The sequence below is a fragment of the Elgaria multicarinata genome, chromosome 13, assembly GCF_023053635.1.
Source record: "Elgaria multicarinata webbii isolate HBS135686 ecotype San Diego chromosome 13, rElgMul1.1.pri, whole genome shotgun sequence".
Classification (NCBI taxonomy): Eukaryota; Metazoa; Chordata; class Lepidosauria; order Squamata; family Anguidae; genus Elgaria; species Elgaria multicarinata.
The window spans coordinates 27,905,581-27,932,349 of NC_086183.1; the positions used below are offsets into that span (position 1 = coordinate 27,905,581).

Below are 26,769 nucleotides of genomic sequence, written 5' to 3' on the forward strand. Positions count from 1 at the left end.
ACGTAGTCACCGGGTATATTTATGTCGGGAGAGGCGTTCCTTCAGGTATTGTGGTCCCAAAACTTTAAAGAGGGGAAGGGGGTTAAAGTCTGTCCCCCGGTGTTGTGGCTCCCGAGAAAATCCTTCCCACCAGTGGAGGCTGGTGGCTGCAATGTCAGTGGGGCAGTGAATCTGCTCTGGGTTTCAGGCAGAACCAGGCAGAACTCTAAAGGAGCTATGCTTAAGAAAAGGTATTGTAAAATTGGAAAAACGGCAGAAAAGTTCAAGAGGCTGGAGCAAATCCTCTATGAGGGAAGGTTACAACAGCTGAGACAGTTTAGCTTGGAATGAAATAGGGTAAAAGGAGACATGATAGAAGTGTACAAAATTATGCGTAGCGTTGGGAATGTGGATGGGGAGACATTTTTCTCCCTCTCTTATAACATTAAAACCTTAGGTCTTCCCATGAAATTAAAGGGTGGGAGATTCAGGACAGGTAAAAGGAAGAACTTCTTCACACATCGCATAGCTAAACTATGGAATTTGCAAGACGTAACAATGGCTACCAATTTGGATGGCTTTAAAAGGGGGTTATTGAAATTCCAGGAGGAGAAGGCTAACAATGGCAACTAGTCATGATAACTATTTACTTTCTCCAGCATCAGAGGCAGTAAGCCTGAGTACACCAGTTGCTGGGGAACATGGGCAGGAGGGTGCTGTTGCACTGATGTCCTCCTTGTGGGTTCCTGGTCAACAGCTAATGGCCACTGTGCCAACAGAATGCTGGACTAGATGGACTCTTGGTCTGATCCAACAGGGCTCTTCTTACGTTCTTATGTAAGGGGTTCGGATCGCTCCTTTAGAGTTCTGACCGAGTCCCGGAGTGGATTCACTGCCCCACTGACATCGGAACTGCCATACTCCACTGATTTCCCATAAAGCTGTGTTTTGACTTGGGAGGGAAGCTGCCGTTGTGCCAAGAGCAGCTTTGGGGTAAAAAGCAGCGGTATGTGTGGAATGGGGTGGGGTGGGAAAAGTTGTTCCCCTTCCTGCATGACACTGTCCTGATCTGTATACCAGTTGCTGCTAAAAGAGCATGTAGCACCAAATTGTACGTTGAACACAGCCTCCCCCAACCTGGTGTCTTCTAGATGTGTGGGACTGCAATTCTTGTGTCATCCCCAGCCGCGATAACCTGTGGAACCCAGGAAGCGGCCTTCATTGGCTTCCAATTCACTTCAGAATCCAATGTAAACTTCTCCTGTTGACCTACAAAGCTTTTCACTGTCTAGCTCCTTCCTATCTTTCCTCTCTCATCTCACACTGTTGCCCCGCTCGTGCTCTTCGCTCCTCTGATGCCATGTTTCTTACCTGCCCAAGGGTCTCTACTTCCCTTGCTCGGCTTCGTCCATTTCCTTCCGCTGCCCCTTACGCCTGGAACGCTCTTCCAGATCATTTGAGAACTACAAGTTCAATCACAGCTTTTAAAGCTCAGCTAAAAACTTTTCTTTTTTCTAAAGCTTTTAAAACTTGATTTTGATCTGACTTTTATACTGCTAGTTTTACTCTACCCTGTGCCTGTTTGGTGCATTCTCTTCCCCTTCTTATTGTTTAATTATGATTCTATTAGAATGTAAGCCTATGCGGCAGGGTCTTGCTATTTTATTGTTTTACTCTGTACAGCACCATATACACTGATGGTGCTATATAAATAAATAATAATAATAATAATTGTACTGAGTCAGGCCTTGGGTCCATCTAGCCCAGTATTGTTGACACTGACTGGCAGCCATGACTCTGTTGGGCTTCAGGCAGGATTCTTTCCCAGCTCTACCTGTCGATGCCAGGGATTGAACATGGGATCTTCTGCATGCAAAGCAAGGGCTCTACCACAAGCCTTCCCCTGTCTGAGGATGATGTGATTTGTAGTCCAACACAGCCAGAAGGTGCCATGTTAGGGGAGTGTGGTTTAACATAACGTTTAATGTCACCCTTAGTCTTTAACGTACTAGAATGCGCCTTGCCGTGGTTGCAATATGCTGGCATTTCCGTAGTGTTTCTCAGCAATCTTTACAATAACCCTGTAAGGTAGGCCATTACTGTATTTCTTCGATTCTAAGACGCACCTTTTCCCCATATAAACATCGTTAAAAACGGGGTGCGTCTTAGAATCGTGGGTCACGTGCTGCAGGCTGGGAAGGTGTGCGGCCTGATTGAGCCTAGCACCCCCACGCGGATCCGGGTGCGCCTCGTGGGCTGCGCCCGTAAGACGCGCGGCTCACCTTGCCTGAGCACGCCCCCCCCAAGAGGCCCCAAGTGCCGGGCGGGCCCTGCCTGCCACAGTGGAAAGACGCTCTGCTGGGTCGGGCCCAGCGAGTATGCCCACACGGCTCGGGCAGGTCACGCAATGCGGGCCGCAAAGGTGCGCGGCCCGACTGGGCCCACGAGCGCCTCTGCGTGCGACGTGTTGGCTGCGGCCGGAAGACGGCGGCTCGACTGAGCCCCCATGTGCGCCGCTGCTGCTCTGGGCCTCTGGTAGGCCCCGCCCGCCTCGCCAGGGTAACGCTTGCGCGCGTTTTGGATCGACTCCTGGCCGTGCAGGCCGGCAGGCGACACCGCCGCTCCGGACCTCTGGTAGGCCCTGCCCGCCGCACCGGGGTGATGCTTGGTCCGGGCCCACGCACGTGCTCCCCGGTCGGCCCCTGCCCCCCAGCAGGCACCCTCCTCCCGGCTTTTTTTTCCTCTTGGTGGTACTGAAATTAGGGTGCGTCTTACAATCGAAGGCATCTTACAATCAAAGAAATACAGTAGTAATATGAATAAAATTATACTTACTACCAGATTTCATACGACTGAGAGAGAATAGCCTGCTACCTTTGGTTATCTGGGCACAAGCTGGGAGTTTGCATAACTTTTTCCTGTTCTCTTTTTCACACAGTGTGTCAGATCCTGCCCAAAGGTGTCGTTTCGGTGATGGGCCCGGCCTCCAGCCCCGCCTCCGCGTCTATTGTCAGCCACATCTGTGGGGAGAAAGAGGTAATGCCACCTCCTCCATTACTGCACACGAATAGTTTCTGGGATGTTGTCCCACATTTCTAGTGGAGGCCATGGAATTGAATTCTACACCCTGGCCCAATAAACACATATATACCCTAGTACAGGGCTAGTTCTCCGATCCTGTATCTCACACTGGGGTCCCACAGTACAAATGGCACACAGAAACATCTGACTAGCAGTTGGGGCAAGATCTCAGCTCCAAAGATGAAGGCAAAGGTTTTGGCATCTGCGTGGTTGTGGGAAGTAGAAATGAATAGAAGCTGCCTAGAAAATCTTCTTAAAGCTTAGAAACTGTTGGAGCTATGTGAGGAGCTTTCAGTTGAGATAAATGCTCTGTTCGCTCATTACCAGTGTAGACAGTGTGGTGTAGTGGTTAGAGTGTTGGACCAGGATGTGGGAGACCTGGGTTCTAGTCCCCACTCGGCTATGGAGCTCACTGGGTGACTTTGGGCCAGCCACTGATCCAAAGGGGAAAAACAGGCTTGCAGCCCACCCAGTATATTATACACATCCCCAAAAGCATGCTGAAGGGTGCAATCCTATGCTTGTTTAGGCAGGAAAAAAAAGTCCTACAACTTCCAGCATTCCCTAGTCATGGCTGGCTGGGGAATGCTGGGAGTTGTAGGACTTCCCCCCCCTGTCTAAACATGCGTAGGATTGCGCCCTTAAGCAGTCAAAGTTATGAAAATGTGCTAAATTTGTCGCATTTAGTATGATGCTGGAGTTTTGTGTTTTGCAGAATCTGATCGAAATGAGGAATCCCAGACTTCTCAGCTGTGGAGAAGGGAGCAGGAAAGGGTGATTTGTGCCATACATGAATGACTTCTTTCTCTCCCACAGATCCCCCATGTTAAGGTGGGTCCTGAAGAGACCCCCAAGCTGCAGTACTTGCGCTTTGCCTCCGTCAGCCTCTACCCCAGCAATGAGGACGTCAGCCTGGCCGTGTCTCGCATCCTCAAGTCCTTCAACTACCCCTCAGCTAGCCTCATCTGTGCCAAGGCTGAGTGTGAGAAAATAAGGCTGTGCTGTTCGGCGGGAACAGGGAATTGGGATTATACTGCATGTGTGTGATTGGATGGTGGAAATACAGTGCTGCAATTCTATAGTGGAGTCACCAGTAGTAGCTAATCAGGCTTCGTAGAGATATAAGTCGTGCAGGTGCAGTTCTGAAATTTCTACATCTGGTTTCGTTGGTGATCTGTTTTGTAAAAAATAAATTAAAAAAATGGACCAGATCTGGATGTCAGCCTCCCTGTTGGTCAGCCCTGCCCTCAATTAAGTTCTTTTGTAAAAACTATTGAGCTAGAGTTTATAGTCATGCCAGAGATGTGGTAGTTGGCTGAGCTGCCTTGCAGATGGGGTCAGGAAACCCCACTCCATAATATTGGAGCCACCACTGAGAAGGCCCTGCTTTGACTGCCCATCGTTCTTAACCCTCTTGAAAATTAGGATGCAAAGCAGAGCCTCGTATACTAATCTGAGTGGCCACAGAAAGATATATAAGGAGAGGTGTTCTCCTTATATATTAACACAAATGCCTTTGTGTCCTGATCGAACTATTCCAGGGCCAAGTCCTGGGCACTGAAGCCAGACGATTGGGCTGGGCTCTGGCTTGAACAAAATGTTGGCGTAACCCCCTGTTCCTTTCCTAATCCCACCCACCAGGCCTGCTGCGATTGGAGGAGTTAGTGCGCCAATTTCTCATCTCCAAGGAGACCCTGTCAATCCGGATGCTGGACGACACCAACGATCCAACACCGCTGCTCAAGGAGATCCGAGATGACAAGGTCTCGACCATCATCATCGACGCCAATGCTTCCATCTCTTATCTCATCCTCAAGAAGGTGAGGAGCAGGGCTCTGCCGTGGCGGGGCAAGCTTATGCCACTTTCAGGCCCAACCTGGATGCCTGTATCAATCTGTCTAGCTCCGGCCGTGAGCTTCAGGTTGTTTTTCAGGGTCGCCAAGGAGACAAAAGTAGTCACACTCGCAGGTTTGCTTACAAGGAGACTAATTTATTGGCATATTTTCAGCACATTCAGGCATATCCCAATAAAAGTGGACCAGACTGCGAAAGCTTCCTGCTTAGAAGCCCCTTCAATGAGTCTGGACCCCCCACCCCTGGGCACAAGAACAATTATAGCATAACAGAACTTGGCACTGCTGCCAAGTTAAGCTTAAGTGATTAATTGCATGGGCTTAATAACAAAGCAGCTCTTCTCATCATAAGAATCCATAGCATAAGTCTACATTGTTGTTGATAATGGCATTTCTTTGGCACACAAGCGCATCCCCTTCACCCAGGTGCATTTACTAATTGGATGGCAAGACTGGAATGTCAGCTCATTAGAGCCTCCAGATACAGTACCAGGCTACATAGATAACACACCTGCTGTTCTCATGAGATCACTGTAATTGTGCTTTTGACCCATCTTTCCCATAATACAAAGGAATGTTGCTCAGTGGTACAGAAGGCAATAACAGTTTGCTAGCTTAGAAGCGGAAGCAGCCATTCACCCAGAAGCCTTTGTGGGCAGCTGTGGTTTGCAAGCCTCCAGGACATACAATGCCATGGACGGGGCGGCAGTGACCTTGTGTAGGGACGGAAGAGGAATTTGTTCAATTGGTATTTTCACCTGAACTTTCCCAATTTTGCACTTTCGAACCACTGTGCGAAGCGAAACTTATCTTTCGCAATTCGCATTTCTCCGAATTTTGCAATGGAGTTCTCTGATCAACAAATGTGTACAAAGGTGCATATATTCGGGGAAATAATGTTCCATAATGCATTACAATAGGAAGTTTGCTTGCCAAAAAATGTGTATATTAGGCAAAAATGCTTTTATTAATAGAAATGTGCATAAAGACACTTACATATTTCCCTGCAAACTTAAAAAGAAAGAAATTCTCAAAGTTCGAGACAAACTGACTTTAAGACGAGAAACGGAGAGAAATCAAGATTTACAATTTCGGCCGTCTCTAGTGTTTTGGATGCTCTATGCTAACCTCAGAAAGGCCTTTTGAGAGCCGCTGAAAGGTGATTCTGGGGTTGAAATGACTCTCCGAATATTACATTCTGGTGGTTAATAACCCAGAAGGCAACAGTGTTTCTTAACCAAGGATGGGCAAATTCGCCTTGGAAATGCTTGGGCTTTTGCGGGCACCCCCAACAAATACGTGCAATCCTTAGAGAGCTTTTGCAGGCTGTGGAAAAGAATGCTGGGGCAGATGGAGGCAGAGAAACGCTCACCTTGCCCCAGGACCGGCTCTACTCTGAGGCAGAGTGAGGCAGTTGCCTCAGGCAGCAGATTTTAGGTATCATAAAAGGGCAGCAAATGGTTAGTTATTTACTTTGTTGTTGTTGTATTTCTACTACCAGGAGTGAGGAAAGATATTTATGGGATGTTCTGCCTTATGTACCAAAATAACTTGGCTGGCTTTGGATACTATAAACCTTGAGTGGATACTATGAACTTTTTGCTGCTCTGCCTCAGGCAGTAAAATGTTTTGGGGTCGGCCTTGCCTCTCTCACTTTGAAGGGCTCCTCATGAGTAAAATGCTGCAGGCATGGGGAAAACCCACCCTTAGGCCAAGAGAGGCTGCTCCCCCCCAGGTAGACGTTTTTTTTACAAGCAGCCCTTCAGCACAGGGATTGTCAGGTTTTCAAATATTATTTTTGAGCATTTGCAAAAGTGCTCAGGGGCTCGTGAGGACTCGAAGGGAATTCTTGCAGGGGTGTGTGAACACCGATGGATCGCTGCTGGGGAAAGTGGGCACAGAGTCCTCATGAAACTGATTCTCTTTTTTCCAGGCTTCAGAGCTGGGGATGACATCCGCCTTCTACAAGTACATCTTGACCACCATGGTTAGTACTGGGATGCCGCCAAAGGAGCATGTGTGTGCGTTTGCACATGCAGAGCTCACCCTCGTTGTACACTGCACATTGCGGAAGCACCTTGGAGTTCTGACCGAAAGTCGGGGTGGATTTACTGCCCCACTGACATCGGAGTCGCCAGCCTCCCCTGCTTTGTATGCTGAAGAAAGCGGGCCTGATCCCTAGTCTCTCCGGGTGCAGAGCTGGGAGAGATCTGTGCTTGACACAGCCTGGAACACTGCTGCCAGTCAAGGTGCACAATACCGGGCTACATGCACCAATGGGCAGCTCTCATACTGAGGCTACGTGTGTTCAATGGTTTCTTGTCCCTGTATCACTTCGCCACTCTCACCCTCAGTGCCAGCCTGCCGTCTCTGAGAGGGGCGGTGTCAAGGGTGGGCATGATTAGGCATTTGCTGAGGGCCCACGGACCAGCAGGGGCCCACTGAGAAGAGCCTCCTGGAGTTCTTCCTCCTCTTCATCATTGCAACCTACGTATTCACCCACCTCCCTCTCTCTCCCTGGCCCAAACAATGGGGGTGAGGCGTAGCAGCAGAAGATTCCCCTGCCTGTCAAATAAAGAAGAGTGATGATGAGAAAGAGGAGGAGGATCAATGGCAGCTGGTGAGACTCACTGAGTGGAGGGACCCCATTGAGGGTGTCTTAGTCTGAGAGCCCTCAAAAACCTGGACCTGGTACTGGTTCACACTGAGGGATCTCTTAAACAGGATCCCTGATAGTTTCCCCCCTCCCTCGCTGCTGCTTATCCAGTGCTGTGAGAGAGGCCTTCTGGACATGCTTTCAGATACTTTTATTTCCAGCCAATGTGTCAGAGCAGGGAAACCGCCCCCCCCCCCCCCAGTAAAACCAGCTCCCTTAGACAAAACGGGAGACTTGGGATCAGGGCCGGCCCTGTTTTTAGGCAGAGTGAGACGGCTGTTTCAGGCAGTGCCTTCAGCTATGTGGCCTTCCCTGCACCCTGCTGCCTTCAGCTGCTGGGGGCAGGGCGGGGGGGGGATATGCTATCCAGTTGCTAGGATTGAAACCAGATTCAAAAGGCAGACTGGTCGGCTTCTGTACATGGAATGTGTATGTGGGTCGTGGGGAAGGGCAGGGCTGTTCTTGTCTTTTGTTCTGTGGGCAGAACTAAGAACATAGGAAGCTGCACCATCTAGCCCAGTATTGTCGACACTGACTGGCAGCTCCCCTGGGTTTCAGGTGGCAATTTTTCCAGCCCTTCCCGGAGATGCTGTGGATTGAACCTGGGGCCTTCTGCATGCAAAGCACGGCCTCTACCACTGAGCCACAGCCCCTAACTCGATGTCATGCCCCACAAAATGGCAACCCTGTTACCTTCTCCCTTGTAGTTCTTGAAACACGCTCTGGGACATGCTCCTGGCATGCGATGGTGCAGGAACTAAACGTTGGGGGGGGGGCGAAGAGGGCGGAACGGACGAGGGGATGATGTTTCCAGCGGCAAAACCGGCATCGGAACTCTCATCTAGTTCCGCCGTCGCTATCTAAAGCCTGACCCTCGCTTCAGAAACGGATGCCGTGTCCCCGGCTGAAGTGGAACATTGGATCTGGTTCAGCAGTTGTTTTGGCAGTGATGAAAGGTGACCCTGCTATAGAAATCGAGCTGGAGGGGACGTTGGCTTTTTTTGTATGTTTAATGTGCGACTCCTTCTCCCAGCGATGGGATGCTCAGTGCAGCCTTTTCAAAGGGTCAGTTTCCTTGTCAGTTTCTTTAAAAAATAAATTTCCATTCAAGGTGAAAGTGTAGGGATGGGATGGGCCACCAACCAGCAGGCTGAGCACCAGATCCACCAGCAAAATTTAGCCGTTACCACATTTGATCTGAAGTTTGGTAAAAAGAAGGAAAGAAAAGAAGCCTCTGTCTTCTCTTCTAAGAAAGCTCCTAACCGCTCACCTTTTGTGTCATTTAACTTGCTCCCCCGTCGTGTGCTTCCACAATGTGATTTTGTATTTTTAATGGTGTTTTTTTTTTACATACAGTGTTAAGGACTAGAAACCTGAGTTGTTGTTTTTTTTTTTAAAAAAAATCATCAACAAAAGCTTTTTAAAACACACACACACACACACAGACACGGATTCTCTGTCTATGCAGTTCTGAGTTCTGTGTAGAATCTTGCGTTTGCAGGGTGTTATCTTGGACTACACACAGCCCTGACTGTAGCATAAGCATTACAATACATTTCCCTTGTGTGGGGACCACCCTATAGGACCCTATCCTTGCAGAGTAGGATTGCCTGAAATTGCAAGTTAAAGACTAGGAGGTTGCCCTTCTTTAAGGAAATGCATTCGTGTGTCCCAAGATTGAGGTCTGGCTTAGAAAGGAGGTACCAGGAACTAAACCCAGCTCAGTTTAAGCCTGCCCCAGTGTTTAACGGACAGTTTTCTTTATGCCACTTGTGACGGTGGTAGTGATGACGATGGTGATTCAGAAGGAATTCCCCCACCTAGTGGCGGCTCAAAACCACTGCCTGTAAAAGAGAGCCAATTAACTTATTCACCCATTCAGGGCCTGACCGGCTCTGACCCTGCTTTTACTGTATCAGACTTGACGAGATCCCAGCCGGAGGCTTACGGCTCACCAGATGTTCCTCGCGTAGCTCAGCCGTGCACAGTGCGAGCGACTGAGTGAGTCTGCAGCTTCCCTACAGATGCTTCTGCCGTTCCAGATCTTAGCTGCTCTGAGCTCTATCATAAGAACATAAGAAGAGCCCTGCTGGATCAGACCAAGGGTCCATCTAGTCCAGCATTCTGTTCACACAGTGGCCAACCAGCTGCCCGCAGGAAACCCACAAGTAGGACATGAGCACAACACCTTCCTGCACATGTTCCCCAACAACTGGTGCACATAGGCATACTGCTCTGATGCTGGAGGTAGCATATAGCGATCAGGACTAGCAGCCGTTTGATAGCCTTCTCTTCCAGGAATTTATCTAACCTAGGGTGACCGTATGGAAAGGAGGTATCTTTAACAATTGCCTGGAAAAGGGAATTTCAGCAGGTGTCCTTTGTATGCAGGCAGCACCTGGTGAAATTCCCTCTTCAACACAACAGTTGAAGCTGCAGGAGCCCTGCTCTCTTGATCAGACACAAAAGAGGGCAGGGCTCCCGCAGCTTTAACTGCTGTGATGAAGAGGGAATTCCACCAGGTGCTGCCTGCATACAAAGGACACCTGCTGAAATTCCCTTTTCTATGCAACTGTTAAAGATACAGGAGCCCTGTCCTCCTTTCCATAAGGTCACCCTAAGATGAACCCCCTTTTAAAGCCATTGAAATTGTCAGCCATCACTCCATTCCATAGTTTAGCTCTGCTTCCTTTTCTCTATCCTGAATCCCTCACCAATCAACTTCATGGGATGATCCCACTGGGTTCTAGTATTATGAGAGCGGGAGAAAGAGGTCTCCCTGTCCACATTCTCTGCACCATGTGCAAGGAGCATCGGGATCCCGTTCCTGCAACAATTGCTGTAAATCCTGAGCGAAGGATCTTTTTTGAGGCCTCCCTGCCCTGATTGCCAGCAATCTGCCTGCAGTTTTGGAAATGAGCGGTGTGGTCTAAGCCAAGGGATGGGCAATGATTACTCCCTGCTCAACAAGGTGATCCTCTCTGTCCTTCTGGTGTCTTCACCAAATTTTATTCAAGTGTAGTAGAAAGGTGTATTACACTTTCAGTCAAAATGGAAAGAAAAAAGATCTCACCTATAAGCAACAGGGCTGATTCCCCAACCTGGTACCCTTGTATTGGACTGCAACTCTTGTAAACTGCCCAGAGAGCTTTGGCTATGGGGCGGTATATAAATAATAATAATATCTGAATATTTGCTTGTGAAAATTTTGGGAAGGAATAAGAGCTTGAAATGTTCTTCACAAAAGCCATGAATTGTCCTTGTGGGGGTGGGCAGATTTATTTATTTGTTGTTGTTCTTGGTGTTCCCATCATCATGATAATTATTATTGCAAACAGCAGAAAAAGGGAAAATACACATAGGAATAGAATAGGTATAAAACCCACTGATACATAAAAGAAATCAGTAGCCATTAGCATTGGTAATACTCTTCATAATGTTAGCATCATAACATTAAACTATCATAGAATAATAAGCCCACTGACAATACGTAAACGCATTAACAAAGAAGAAAAGGGAAAGGAAACCAGAATTATGTAAGTATGAGCGGCACATTCTGGTTATATATGTCCATTCAGATGTTCCATTTAGTTCAGTTGGGCTTACTCCCAGCTAAGGGAATAGTGTTGCAGAAGGCAGATCAATCCTAACCTCCCAGAACGGCTGGGGGATTAGGATAAGGCAGAAGAGCCTCTCTGCCATGGAGAGGCTCCACCAGCAGGCTAGTACGGCTGCTATGGAGGCCCTCAGATTGCATGCTGAAAGCTCTGAGAACCTGATGCCCTCACATTGTTTTGGATGGCACCTCCCATGAACCCCAGCCAGCATGACCAATGGTCAGGATTGCTAGGAGCTGTAGTCCAGAACATCTGGAGGGCACCAGCTTAGGGGGATCTGGAGTAAGGGTACCACCAGTGGTATTTCTGCAGGCAGTTGCCCTGGAATGGAGTGTTCCAGGGGCAGAGCAGGAGCAATCTAGTCTCCACTAGATCCAAACATTTATTGTGGACTCGTGATTCCTTGCTCAGGGTTGTTTACAGGTTCTTTAGATGAAGTCACCATCCTTCAGTTTCACTTTGTTTTTTAAGAGCACTTTCCTGGCTTTTTTTTCAAAGTGAGGAAAATGGAGTATTATTTCTGAAAGTGAAAGAAAAGGTATTTTCCTCCTTGTGTAATTGTGATGTTCTGCTATAACACAGTGCCACCTAGAGGTTATGTAGTGGAAAAGCAGGAAAGAAAAAACTCTTTGTGTAGAACTCGCATCTCAATTCTGCAGCAAAATGGAAAATAGATACAGCGATTGATAGCCTTGTTTAGAAAAGCTCTTCATACACCAGCCTGGAGCAAGTATAGTTAATTTCTCCCTCACTGGTTTCAATGGAAGGTGAGGGATTAAAAAAAATCCTGCCAGAGAATTTAAGAAAATAAAACCACCAACCCTCCTGCCGAGGCTGGAGTGAGTCAGCAAGGCTTTGCAAACGGTGGATCACCTGCCACTTCATTCCCACAGCTACCATTTAGGACTGCTCCGTAATCTGGTACCAACCCATTTTGAGTACCATCCATTTTTGCACAAAATTAGTATCATACGTTCGTTTGTCTCTAGCATGTGTATTATAAGTATATTTTGTTATAATAGCTACATTCCAGGGTTCTGAAGAAAACAGTCAGATAATGGAGAAGCAACCCTTTTCTCCTCAAAATGTTTTTTTTGCAGCTGTAAGCAGAGTAATAACAATTTCTACATCATTACTATTTGCACGTCCTTGCAAACAAAATTCTTAAAGGTTCATCTGGGAGTTTGTACCCTATAATTTGCTCAATTACATGGAGCAGGCAATATATTTTCATTTTCTCACATTCCCACAATGTATGTAAATAGTCGCCATGTGGTTGTCCTCAATGCTGATGTTGATTAGGTGATAAATCATAAACCCAATAAACATTACAGGGGTTATATAACGTTGGTGCAATGGCTTTAAAGAAATTGTTTTAAAGTTATTGTGACCACTTTCCCCCCAACTTCCTGCCAAATCTTGTAAAGTCCGCCCCCTTTATTTATTTATTTTGGTTTTTGCAGTTGTGTTTCCCCTTCTCTGCTATTTCATTTGGCACCATTTTACATCCAATGAGTCAAGAATCACAGAATAAACACAGTGACATCACTGTGTAGCCAGTGCCATGTAGCCAATCAGATCCGGCTATAACATGACATCACAAAGACAATTTAGAGTGAGAACAGGTAGCATTGCCCTCAGTCGGAATGGTTGTTAAGGAGAGAGCAATGTTGCAAACACTTGATTCTATTTGCAGCCTCCCTGAAAAATCTTTGACAGCAAAGGAAGGATTGCTTCCCCTCCCCCTCTAAGAAAAGCTCAGCCTCACATTTTCATTTTGGATTTTGTATATAAAATACGAACTTACCAATTTAATAATTGATGCTATGCCTTAGCATGTATGCTGCACAACTGCGACGTTAGATGCACCTGCTATAATAGGATATCCTGTGAGGGGTTCAATTTATGCATCAAATACACTCTTAGCCCCTGCAATACAGAATGACCCCTAAGAATACAGATATTATCTGTTCCAGGTCAAGCATCCAGAGGGGAATTGTAGCTCAAGTTGGGAGAGAGGGCCTTCTGCAACTGGTGCCCTCCAGATGTGTCAGACTACAACTCCTATCATCCTGTGCCATGCATGCTGTGTGTAATGGGATTTGTAGTCAGACACATCTGGAGGACAACAGATTGGGAAAGGTTGGTATAAGGTCTCAGACTCAGCATTCAGGCACAATGGATAGAGAGTTACAGCGGAACTGAAGAATCCTGGGTTCAGTCTTCGCTCTGTTGTGATGCTTACTGGGTAGCCCTAGTTAACCCACACTCTTTCTTATCAGCCTTCCCTACCTCACAGGGTTGGTGTGAGGTTACAATGCAAAAAACAAACAAACAAACATTTATGCTGGCCTGATGGCTCTTTCAAAGGATGTGATAAATCAAACCTCTACTTAAAGAGCTAAAGGTAGCTGAACCGATACAGGAAAGGCCCTTGACCACAACAGCTGCCTTCCGGTATTCTAGTCTCATGACCCGTCTTTAACGATCCGCTTGCCAAATATACCTGAGCTCTGTTCAACGTCCAGATCATCCCATTTTGCTTCTCTCTTTCCCTTGGTCCTCTGCTTCCTCTTCCATAGGCTCTCCAGCTTGACCTTAATTGCACCCAGTTAGGATGAGTACGTAGTACAAACGATCCATTACCGCCTTTTAACCACCTTGCTGTGCTCACAACCCCCTGCAGGACTTCCCGATCTTGCACCTGGATGGGATCGTGGACGAACACTCCAACGTCCTGGGCTTCTCCATGTTTAACACCAGCCACCCTTTCTACATGGAGTTTGTCCGTAGCCTCAACATGTCGTGGCGGGAAAACTGTGAACTCAACCCTTACCCCGGGCCTGCGGTAAGTGTGGCCACCCAGAGCAAGGGAGGAGGCGTGCTACGAGTGTGCATGGGAATCTCCTGCCAAAATGTGCAGAAAAGTGGGGTGGGTGACAATTTGGGTGTGTGAGAGAGCTGGATCACCTCCCTCCTACAGGCTGAACGATGTCATGGAGGGCATGATCATGTGCCTGGATGTCCGGGGCCACACCTCCCAGGCGACAATTGGTCCCTGCCTGATGCTCCAGGTGGATCATCCATCTGGGATGTGGGCAGGTGAAGCTAGGTGCTCAGCTTTGCTCATCCTTTGCCTTCCTCCTACTCCCAGTAGTCTCCAGGCCAGAAGCTGGAGCTTGGGGAGGGGAGGGGAGTGGGTGGGGAGTACACAAAAGGGAGCTTAGGTTTCTGTGGGCTTGGATGGGCAACTTCCATGGGCCGGAGGTTGCCCACCCATGTCTTAAAAAGTGGTGCCTTCAGCCTTGCAAGTGAATCTACCAGAATGACCAGCCACACACATTTGGAACGGCTACCTGGTTGCTACCATTGAAGGCTGGGGTCTCCAATGTCAGTGAGGCAGTGAATCCGCCCTGGGTTCCAGTCAAGAAGTATAGCTTCCAAATTGTGTGAGGCCTCATCTAGAGTATTACATCCAGTTCTGGGCGCCACACTTCAAAAAGGACACAGACAAGCTGGAGCATGTTCAGAGGAGGGCAACGAGGGTGATCAGGGGTCTGGAAACAAAGAGACTTAAAGAACCGGGCATGTTTAGCCTGGAGAAGAGAAGATTGAGGGGAGACATGATAGCACTCTTCAAATACTTAAAAGGTTGTCACACAGAGGAGGGCCAGGATCTCTTCTCGATCCACCCAGAGTGCAGGACACGGAATAGCAGGCTCAAGTGACAGGAAGCCAGATTCCTGCTGGACATCAGGAAAAACTTCCTGACTGTTAGAGCAGTACGACAATGGAACCAGTTACCTAGGGAGGTTGTGGGCTCTCCCACACTAGAGGCCTTCAAGAGGCAGCTGGACAACCATCTGTCAGGGATGCTTTAAGGTGGATTCCTGCATTGAGCAGGGGGTTGGACTCGATGGCCTTTTAGGCCCCTTCCAACTCTACTATTCTATGATTCTATGATTCAGAACCTGTCAGAACTTTAAAGGAGCTATCCAGGTAGCTTCTACTGGTCGCTACATATACGTCTTCTGTTTGCGGGTGGGGAAGCACTCATTTGTTCACTTCACAAACCATCGGGGATTTGTGAGCATTGTTTGCGAGCGCTTACAAAACTTCCAGGGATTTGGAAACAAATGTGCTTAGAGATCCTTGATGGTGCACACACACACACACACACTTTGCACTTTGCCTGCTGAAATCAATGGAGATGTGATGGCTCCACTGATTTCAGTAGTGGGAGTTTAAAAGGAGTTTGCTTACCTAAGAATGGCTGGTTGGGGGTCAATCATGAACCCACCCTTGAAGTCTCTTAGGACAAGGATGTCCCCAGTGGTAGGTTGATGTTCCCCAACCCCTCCCACCAGCTGTTTCGAGGCACGCAGCCTCTTTAATTTTGCCTTTTGAAATCAGTAGAAACAGTGTCTTTGCTGATTTGGATTGATTAAACAGGCTGCAGAAAGTGAGTCTGATCGAGACTTGAGTGATTCTCCAGCTGATTCAAAATGGGTTACAAGCATTTGAATGCCCACTCCATTGAGTGCTTACCCTATCATGGGTGTTAATCATTTGTAACTCATCAGAAGGAAGGGAGAGAGGGGGGAAAGCAGGCAATCCAGACTGTTCTTCAGTTGATAAAAGTATTTCTGTCTGCTCACTTGGAGGTGCTTGTCTCACGCCCTAGGCGACCAAGCAAGTGGTTATTTAAATCAGTGGTACTCACTAGGGAAATAGGCACAAGAACGTGAGAGGAGCCCCAAGGGATCAAGCCATGGGTTCTCCAAGTATTCCTGATTCCTACTTGCCTACAGGAAATCCCCCCCCCACACACACACATAGGGCATGCATAGTCCGTGTAAACTGTCCAGAGGACTTTGGCTATTGGGCTGTATAGAAATATAATAAATGAAAAGAAATGAAGGCACTATCCCTCACCTATCTAGTGTTTAGAGGTTTATTGCCTCTGAACCCAGAGTATCATGGTTAATCGCTGTATCCTGAAATGTATCATTTTACAGACTATTTTCAACTGAAAGGAAGAAAATGTCTCCCCCCCTCTCTCTGTGCATTTTAACACTTTCTGAATTGTTTGCTTCCTCCCCCTCCCCTGCCTTCCACTCCACTTGCAGCTGTCAGCAGCGCTGATGTTTGATGCGGTCCATGTGGTGGTGAGCGCCGTACGGGAGCTGAACCGTAGCCAGGAGATTGGGGTCAAACCCCTGGCCTGCACTTCAGCGAACATCTGGCAGCATGGGACCAGCCTCATGAACTACCTGCGCATGGTGAGATATGGCTATGCCCATATTGGGGAAGCTCCGTTCCTTATAATTATGCAGCCGTTGACACATGAGCACGAGTGTCCTGGCTATGACTAAATGTCGTGCCGATTAGAGTGTCCTGAAACACACTCAGACATTGAGAAGATGAGAACTGCATACATGTTCCCTGAGAGAAACTTTGGACCTGTGGAAGATAGTGTTGCATACTGCTTAGCTTCCAAATGTTAGGCCTCTGCTCCTCAGTAGGGAGCTAATGGGCCATGTGGATTGCCAAACCTCTCAAAATCTCAAACCGAATGCCTGTAACTTTCTCTCCCATCATTATAGCCCTTTGCCCCCCTTTTTTTCTACTGCCAGAGGTGGCTGCTACACCCCCTCCTTGTCTTTCCGTACCCATTCCGGCTAACAGTACACAGCTTTTTTTTGTAAGCTGGCCCTTTGTGCTGAGAGGTTGCCCCTGAGCCATTTAGAATGTTCGTGAACATTCCATGACCGCCGTGACACCCTTGCCAGTGAATGGGAGGAAGAGCCCATTTCCATAAACTGAAGCTATTGCTCCGGCAACTTTGATCTCAGGGCTTCTTTGACCCTTCATCTACTCAGCCAGTGTCCGAGGGAGGCTCAGTTAAATTTAAGGCTTTGGGCAAAACATTTTTTTAAGAGTAAATCTGCATGTTGCATCTCTGATACTTCTTTCAGATGTTCTATTGCCAGTGTGTGGATTCCCTAAAGTGGCAGTCACACAAGTTCACAAACAGGGATATAGATGAATCTAGGGCAGGGATAGGCGAACTAGGGCCCTCCAGATGTTTTGGACTGCAGCTCCCATCAGCTTAAGCCAGCAAGTCCAATGGTTAGGGCTGATGGGATTTGTAGTCCAGAACATCTAGAGAACCCCAGGTTGCTTACCCCTGACCTAGGGGATGTAGAGGTCCAGCATTGGCCTCCGTTTGATCTTGATCTTGTCATGTCTCACTCTTTCTCAATCTCCTCCTGTTTCCTTCTCTGTCTTTGCCCCTGCTTCCAACCCCCATCTCTGTCTCTCCATCCCTGGCCAGGTAGAGTATGATGGGCTGACGGGGCGCGTGGAGTTCAACAGCAAGGGCCAGAGAACCAATTATACCTTGCGAATCCTGGAAAAAGCCCGCCATGGACACCGGGAGGTAAGATTGGGGCTGTGCAGACCCTACCCCTCCCAGGGGTGGTCAGAGACATTTTGCTGCCTGAAATGAAGAACAAAATGGCGTCCCCTCCCATTCAATGCACAAAAGCCAACTGGACCATCCGTTGAATCTTTCTTCAGCAATGCTGGTGGGATAGTTACCTCTACTGTAACACCTAGCTTAGGGGATGCAGGGCAATTGCCATGTTGCACACACTTCTCTCCTTGAGGCGCAGTAAGCTTGTGTGCACCAGTTGCTGGGGAACATGGGTGGGAAGCTGCTGTTGCACCATGTCCTGCCTTGTGGGTTCCTGATCAACAGCTCGTTGGCCACTGTGTGAACAGAGTGCTGGACTAGATGGACGCTTGGTCTGATCCAGCAGCGCTCTTCTTATGTTCTCCAACACCTTGCTGCTGCCTCCCAGCATTTGCTGTCAGAAGCAACTACCTAGGGCCAGCCCTGCTGCCTCCTCTTTCTCAGTCCAGTTTCCAAGCCCAAGCTACCTCTGGAAGTTGGCCCCCAAGTATTTTACCGAAATGGAATCCAGCCCACGGTTGAAAGAGGTTTGAAACGCCCCGGCCTAGTGAGATCCTGTAGCATGCTCTCCCCTCTCTTCAGATCGGGGTGTGGTACTCCAACAGGACGCTTGCCATGAATGCCACGACGTTGGACATCAACGTCTCGGAAAGTCTTGTCAACAAGACTTTGATAGTCACCACCATCTTGGTAAGGACACTCCCTGTTCTGGTGGACCTATGCCTTGATCTGTTAAGGCCCCAAGAGTCCTGGATGGTTTCTCTCTGCCTTTTTGAAGTGCAGTTCAGATTAAGAGGCCGGTGGGCAATGCGGCCAGGGGGTTTGCAGGCGGCTTAGGTGACCAGATCCAAAGTGGGGGTGGTTGGGGGTGGACTGGTCTCCTGAACTTGCACAGGGGAGGGGATTTTAGCAAGCTCAGCTGCTGCCAGTCAGTGTCAACAATACTGGGTTAGATGCACCAAGGGTCTGACTCAGTATAAGGCAGCTTTCCTAGAGATGGAAAAAGTGAGCAGAAAGAGAGTGAAAGGGGGATGGCCCTGCCCACCTCAGCACAGGGCCCCTGATGTATTACCCACGAGGGAATGTGGCTTTCAGCCCTGGAGATGTTTTTTTTTTTTTTAGTGGGGTTGTTCTTGTACTCTCTTGGGACAACGATCTGCCCCTTCCCCCCCTCCGCCCGGTCAAAACTTCTACAAGGCCTTGATTCGACAAGAGATATGGATGTAGCCTTCTGCTTAAACTCCTCCTTTGCCACTGGCTCCCCGCTCTCTCTGACAGGAGAACCCCTACGTGATGCGCCGTGCCAACTTCCAGGAGCTGTCCGGCACCGAGCAGTACGAGGGTTTCTGCGTGGACATGCTCCACGAACTCGCCGACATCCTTAAATTCCGCTTCCAGATTAAGCTGGTGGACGATGGGCTCTACGGGGCACCTGAACCCAATGGATCTTGGACGGGCATGGTGGGAGAACTCATCAATAGGGTATGGTGCTGGGAATCCCTCACCCCTACCGCACCCCAGGATCTCCTCATCCCAGTCCTTCCCCTGAACTCCTGTAGCCTCAGGCTGTGCTGACTCAGGCGTCATACTTCGGGGGCTCTTCTGTCAGCTGATTTTAGGCGCCAGAATCAGAATCTCACCGCAAGATGTGCAGGCTGGTTGAAAGAGGACAAGTGCCCTTCCTTTGCAGTTGAGTCGCTACAGCCTTCCTATGTGCTCATTGGGTTTGGGGTTTCTTAAAATTTAAGCCCAAATGCTGCTTCCTCCCCCGCCCCCCCCCCCCCACATCCCACCTTACACCACCCCACCAAAGATCTGGTCTACACATGCAGCAGAATGAGGTAGGCAGGATTCTAAGGTGGCAGAATGGATTGTAGTACTTCTGACTACAGTTGGGTGGGTGGGTGGGCCAGATTTCTGAAAGCTGTATAAGGAAAACACCCTGCAAGTAGAAAACTAGCACCACAGGGAGTGGATCTGGCCAGAATATTTTCCTGTCATAGTGCTAGTTTCTTCTTGCAGGGTGTTATTTATTTATGTTTTTTTTCTTTACAAGAAAGCATTCAGAAATAACAACCTTGCCCCAGTGTCTGAAGTAATATAATCACCTCCTTGCTGCCTCATTTTGCTGCATGCGTAGACCAGGTCTTGAACTAACACTTGTTGGACTAATGATCTGAGCATTGGATTCTGTGGATATGTAATCCTTTTTCAGCAAGGGACATTGCAAGAGGGCTCTCTGGTAGTTACTCTGCAAGGGAACAGAAGAGAAAAGCATGCAGTAAAAAGCCAGAGCGAATTGTAGAAAGAACTCCCCTCTCCTGCAGGGTGATACCACGACCTCCAGCTGTGCCATGGGTGTTTGGCTCCCACAGTCCACCAGGGGGTATTGTAGAAAGGGGGACAAGGAACCCCACTGTTTCACTGCTTGGGAACACTTTATACGTTGAATTTTGGACAGGGATAAAGGTTTGCTAACAAGGTGGTTGGAAAACTCTAAAAATGAATGTGTAAACGTCCTAATTTTCAGCTGCATAAGTGAGCAATGCATTCTCTGTATAGAATCACTAGAGACCTCCAGATGCACATTTGGCTGGTTAATTCAAACCAACCTGTAAAATCTGATGTCTCTCCCATCCTTCACATATGAGCTTGGCCGTGCTGGTCCACAGACCCCCGGTCTTCCTTCCTGCTTGCCAGGTCTTGTTTGAGGTCCTCTCTCCCCCGCTCCTCATTGCCAACAACAGGAAAAGTCAAAGGAATAACAGTATTACTACAACTTTGAAGTGACTAATACAATAAACTAAAAATACTGAGCACAAACTCGATTTAACCTGTGTTTTAAAAACAACAATAAAGAAGGGAGGTGGTGGGCTCTTCCACACTAGAGGCCTTCAAGATGCAGCTGGACAGCCATCTTTCAGGTTTGCTTTGAGGTGGATTCCTGCATTGAGCAGGGGGTTGGATTCGGTGGCCTTATAGGCCCCTTCCAACTCTACAATTCTATGAAACAATAAAAAAAAATTCTGTGCAGTACAAAGTCATGTATGACAAATTCTCAGAGAGCCCAATGCCTAGCAGGGCCAGACAGGCTGAGTGGGCCATCAGGAGGGCTTGCATACCGACTTATAGTGACTGGAGTCATGACTCAGTGATAAATCATAGAATCATAGAATAGCAGAGTTGGAAGGGGCCTACAAGGCCATCGAGTCCAACCCCCTGCTCAATGCAGGAATCCACCTTAAAGCATCCCTGACAGATGGTTGTCCATCTGCCTCTTGAAGGCCTCTAGAGTGGGAGATCCCATCACCTCCCTAGGGCGTTGGTTCCATTGTCATACTGCTCTAACACTCAGGAAGTTTTTCCTGATGTCCAGCTGGAATCTGGCTTCCTTTAACTTGAGCCCATTGTTCCATGTCCTGCACTCTGGGAGGATCGAGAAGAGATCCTGGCCCTCCTCTGTGTGACAACCTTTTAAGTATTTGAAGAGTGCTATCATCAAATACTTAAAAGGTTGTCACACAGAGGAGGGCCAGGATCTCTTCTCGATCCTCCCAGAGTGCAGAACATGGAATAACAGGCTCAAGTCACAGGAAGCCAGCTTCTGGCTGGACATCAGGAAAAACTTCCTGACTGTTAGAGCAGTAGGACAATGGAACCAAAGACCTAGCAAGGTTGTGGGCTCTCCCACACTAGAGGCATTCAAGATGCAGCTGGACAACCATCTGTCAGGGATGCTTTAAGGTGGGTTCCTGCATTGAGCAGGGGATTGGGTTAGGGATGAGGAGGGATGGCTCTCTAGGCAGGACCAGGGCCATGGAAGAGCCTAGCAGAGCCAGACTAAGTGGGCCACCAGGACAGCTTGCATTCTAACTTTTAGTGGCAGGAGTCACGTCTCATTAGTATATTAGGGTTAGGCTTAATCCGTAAGTTAGTATTAGGGTTGAGGAGGCCTTGCAAGAACCGCGGCCGCACTAGGGCCTAGCAGGGCCAGACAGACTGAGTGGGCCTCCAGGACGACTTTCATTCTGATTTTTCGTGGTTGGAGTGATGTCTTAGTGGTTCATTAGCATTCGTCCTCAGGTTAGGGCTTTATTTTGACATCGTCGTGCATTTTCTTTCTTTCTTAATTTTATGAGTATCCGGCAAGGACTGATTTGAATTACTGTTCCATCATCTCCACCATATGGACTATATACTGAACTTTTTCATTCCTACGTAGCCAGTGGTGGGCTCTATGAGAATTTGTCTTTCATGACTTGGTGCTGCACAGAATTGGTTTTGTTTGTTTGTTTGTTTATTTTATTTTAAATAATTGGGAATTACACCCACAGATTAAATAAAATTTGTGCCCACTATTTATAGTTTATTGCATTAATCACTTTTAAGTTGTAGTAATATTGTTATACTTTTCACTTTTCCTGTTGTTGTACATTGTGTGCCAAAGTACACAGTACATTCGTAGAACCATAGAATAGTAGAGTTGGAAGGGTCCTTTAAGGCCATCAAGTCCAACCCCCTGCTCAATGCAGGAAGCCATCTGCCTCTTTCTTGGTTTGTTCCCACCTCACTGCCAAACAGATCTTTCATTTCTCTCAAAAGAGCTGCACTGTTCATCAACGATCTGTTGCTGAGGCCTTTCACACTGAGCAGTTAGAGTGGTTGGAGGGTGGCGGCGGAAGGCACAGCTTTTTGTTCCTGGACCCAGTCAGCAGAGGGCGATGTAGAGAGCAGTGCAGGTTGGGATGTTCAGTTCTCTGAGTGACAGCCAGGGGTCATTGTGCTTTGCTCCGCAGAAAGCTGATCTGGCGGTGGCTGCGTTCACCATCACAGCTGAGCGGGAGAAGGTCATCGACTTCTCCAAGCCCTTCATGACCCTGGGGATCAGCATCCTGTACCGTGTACACATGGTATGTGTACCCTGTTTTGTGACATTGGGAGGGGACAGGACCGAGAGATTAGACCAAAGGGGTGGACGGTCCTCAGGACAGGGTAGCGTAGCAGTTTATCATTTCATACGGCACAGTAGCATACATGGCTCTTGGCTGCAGTTAGCTTGATGGATCACAAGCTATGCTGAGAATCAATAGGGATTGCTGAGATGAAGATGAAGTTTGCGACGTCTCATGTGGTGCACTCTTGTAAAAACAAACTTGATCCTGGGAAACTGGTTAAAGGAATACTCTCCTCCACTCAGGTAGTTCTGCAGAGTGTAGCTGCATGTTGTGGCTTGCCAGATGTTTGACACAAGCACAGTTCCCCCCCCCCCCCATTTATTTTCTGGGAAGGCAGAAAAAACCGTCAGATTTGATCATACTGGAAGGCTGCCCATACATGGCTCTTGGCTGCATTTAGCTTGATGGATCAAGTTGTGCGCTTGTCCTCATGAAGTAGGCTTATCATCTGTCATATACAGAGGCAGCCGCAGTGTTTTCCTTTGATGTTGTAGTTAGAGCAGCTTTCCACAGCCAGGCACCCTTCAGGTGTTTTGGACTTCAACTCCCACCATTCCCAGACAGCATGGCCAATAGGAAGGAATCCTGGGAATTATGGTTCAAAACATCTAGAGGACACCGGGTTGAGGAAAGCTGGGTTAGATGGTTGGATTTAGGCTGCAGAGACCCCGGCTCAGGTTCCTTGTTCAGCCATGAAGCTCACTGAGTGTCTTTGGGCAAGCCACTGAGTGTGTTCGCATGTCATGACAACCCACTGTTGGTTAATTTACCCATGGAGGCTATTGTGCTAGGCACTCATGGGTGCCTGGCTTATTTGTGTCATGAAAACCAGTCAGCAAGGGTTGTTCAATGGTTAAACAACCCTTAAGTAGCCCTAAAACAAGCCGTGAGTTATTTGAGTTATTTAACCCTCCAATAACCCCCACTGCCTGAGTTCACATGACATGACAAGCTACGTCAAGTCACAATAAATAAATTAAGCCATAGTGGGCTGTTGTGTCATGTGAACCAGGTCACTAACTTAATTAACTCACAGGGTTATCATGAGGATAAAATGGGTATGTGGAGGAGATCTAGGCAGGGTTCCCTCGGCTCCTTGAGGGAAAGACAGATTACGTTGCCATAAATACCCGGTGACTTCTGAAAGGCCCATATAAATGGACGTCTCAGGGTTGTTAGCTTAATTTTGGCTGATCCATGATATGCCGGAGTGTTTCAGCCATGTATTCCCTTGCTCCATTTATAGGCCTTTCACAATTCCCTGGGTATTTGTGATAGCTCCTTGGAAGAAGGACAGATTACACTGAGGGAACCATGCACGGATCTCCTCCACACACCCGCTTTATTCTCACCGCAACGTTTCATCAGAATGCGCTGCAGAGTGTGTGGTATCAACTGCAGGGTGCATAGAGCCAACGTCATCAGAGTGCCATGTAGCTGGCTATGGCAGCTCCCTAGCCCTAGTGCAGCCGTCCCCAGCCAAGTGGCCATACTGGTTGGGAAAGATGGCATTGCAGTTCAACACATCTGGAGGGCACCACGTTGGGGAAGTCTGCCCTAGTGGAACACTGCCTGTCCCCAGACTGGGATGGCTCAACTATGTTTGGGCTGGCTAGGGCTGGAGAGCAATCATTCAGTGTATCTTCTCTTCTGTCCTGGTGATTTTCCTTACAGGGACGCAAACCAGGGTATTTCTCCTTCCTGGATCCCTTTTCCCCAGCAGTTTGGCTTTTCATGCTACTGGCCTACCTTGCTGTCAGCTGTGTTCTCTTCCTAGCTGCCCGGTAAGTATGGATTCATTCTAGGATGGCTTACATGGTGCATTTTGCTGCGTCCTCTCTAGGAGGGATAGTTTGCTTCTGTGTTCTTCCTTGAGCAGAACTATACAGCCTCCTAATAAAGTTATCACCTACCAATTAGTATTTCATTGTCACGGACCACATGTGCTCAGGCATAGCACCAACATGTAAATATGTACATTCACATATCACATACATGATATATAGAAGAGTTAAAGTCAAGTTTGGAATATCTGAATTCCTTATAGCTTGTAAACATTTCTCTTCCCCTTTTTCCTTATGGGTGAAACTTTTTACCATATCCTGATTAAAACTGCTGGTGCTGCCAGTAGCAAGATAAAGATTGTTTTGAGGATTGCAACTGATCCACAGGCTATTAACCTACTTTATGAGATAGGTTAGCTGTGATGCTTCCTCCACAGTGCTAATATGTTATGCTTGGGGTTGGGACCATAGCTCAGTGGTAGAGTCCATTCTTTGTATGCAGATGGTCCCAGGTTCGGACCAAGGTATCTCCAGGTAAAAGAAGATCAGGTAGGAGGTGATGTAGAAGACTGAAGAAACCCTGCCAGCCAGAGTACAGTCCTGGGCTAGATTGACAAACAGTCTGACCTGGTATGAGGCAGCTTCTGTGGTCTACCAGATTAGGGTAAACACATGTCATAGTTGAAACCCTGTGATGGTTGTTCATAGCTACAGCTGTTTAGGGCTAGATCTAAAATATCACTTCAAAACTGGCGTATCTTTCATGGCTTCCTCCAATTAACTCTGGGAATTGGTCGTTTAGTGAGGGTGTCGAGAATTCCCACTCACATGTTTTCTTGGAAGTAAGTCAGCCGTCCTTCTTTTTCCTCCTTCTCCTCTTTTTGTAGGCTGAGCCCGTATGAATGGTACAACCCTCACCCCTGTCTCCGAGAGCGGCACAACATATTGGAAAACCAGTACACCCTTGGCAACAGCCTCTGGTTCCCCGTTGGCGGTTTCATGCAACAGGGATCTGAGATCATGCCTCGGGCCCTCTCGACCCGCTGTGTCAGTGGAGTCTGGTGAGCAACAATGGGGCGTGCGCCATGTGAGCTTGGGGAAGGGAGGTGGGTAGGGAGTAGGGATCACTGGTAGGAAGCACCCCCCATTTGATCTGACTGAGATTTAGGGCAGGCCTGGAAAAATTCCAGGCACCTCATCCACCAGGTACATAGAAACATTTTGCTGGAGTTTAGTAATGGGTTCCAGCCCTGCCTCTTTAAAAATGTGATGCTAGCTCCTACCAATTTGATTATTTCGATGAGATATTAATTAGGTCTACAGCCCTTAATTGGTAGCATAATTGCTACTAAAGCTTCTGCTGATTAATCGGTGGGGGGCATTTTTAATTGGTGAAGACAACATTTAATCTGTGGGACTGTGAATTAAGGGCATATTTGTTTGTCTTTGGAGGCTGCTTTGGTTCTGGCATGTTACTGTAATAGAGAATAAAAATGAAAATAATAAGAAAGATGGCCTTTTCCTTCTATCAAGGAGTTGCTGTTTGAGTTTATTGAATTGTAGGTTGTTTTATACTTCCTTCAATATCTCAGAAAGGCACTCAAAGGTTTGATGATATACAAGTTTATTTGATTCATTAATTGAATCGTCAGTTAAAAAGCAGATTATTAATTAACTAAAAATTATTGAATCAATTGCCAGCCTGAAAATGGATCCATTTTTGTGTGGTCCCGGCTGTCATTACCACCTTTTCTAGAGGTTGTTAAGCCGATTTTGCAAAAATATAAAACAGAGTTAACACGTCCTAAAGTAGGGTGACCATATGAAAAGGAGGACAGGGCTTCTGTATCTTTAACAGTTGTGATCAAGAGGGAATTTCAGCCAGTGTCATTTGTCTGCATGCAGCACCTGGGGAAATTCCCTCTTCATCACAACAGTTAAAGCTGCAGGAGATATACTAGACTGACTAGATACAAAAGGGGGCAGGGCTCCTGCAGCTTTAAGTATTGTAATGAAGAGGGAATTTCACCAGGTGCTGCATGCATACAAATGACACCTGCTGAAATTCCCTCTTCATCACAACTGTTAAAGATACAGGAGCCCTGTCCTCCTTTTCATATGGTCAGCCTACCTAAAGCTAGTCCTCATCAGAGAAACACAACAGATCCTTCATCTGAATATGTGCGACTAGGATATGTTTTTCTTCGTCGTGTAACTGGCGTGCTTTTGGCTTGTGTCAGGTGAGGAGATGACCTTCTCTCTAGCTAAAGATTGTTTCTTTAATGGTTTTTGAGGTGGATTTAAATGAGCATCAGTGCTTAAATGAACATTGATGGATTTCAATGGCTGGTGACTACTACTTACCT

At 47.6% G+C, this 26,769-nt stretch overlaps 1 protein-coding gene across 2 annotated transcripts in view; it reads left to right on the forward strand.

The window, feature by feature from the left end:
- Positions 1 to 26,769, forward strand: part of GRIK5 (glutamate ionotropic receptor kainate type subunit 5) — a 61,783-nt gene that overhangs the window by 24,563 nt on the left and 10,451 nt on the right. For both annotated transcript variants that reach the window (XM_063140777.1, XM_063140778.1), the window contains exons 4-15: positions 2,918 to 3,015; positions 3,877 to 4,042; positions 4,702 to 4,880; positions 6,847 to 6,900; positions 13,873 to 14,034; positions 16,316 to 16,468; positions 17,524 to 17,628; positions 18,247 to 18,354; positions 18,943 to 19,146; positions 22,461 to 22,574; positions 24,294 to 24,403; positions 25,291 to 25,464. In XM_063140777.1, coding sequence (XP_062996847.1) covers positions 2,918 to 3,015; positions 3,877 to 4,042; positions 4,702 to 4,880; positions 6,847 to 6,900; positions 13,873 to 14,034; positions 16,316 to 16,468; positions 17,524 to 17,628; positions 18,247 to 18,354; positions 18,943 to 19,146; positions 22,461 to 22,574; positions 24,294 to 24,403; positions 25,291 to 25,464 — 1,627 coding nt within the window. The remainder of the gene's footprint in view (positions 1 to 2,917; positions 3,016 to 3,876; positions 4,043 to 4,701; positions 4,881 to 6,846; positions 6,901 to 13,872; positions 14,035 to 16,315; positions 16,469 to 17,523; positions 17,629 to 18,246; positions 18,355 to 18,942; positions 19,147 to 22,460; positions 22,575 to 24,293; positions 24,404 to 25,290; positions 25,465 to 26,769) is intronic.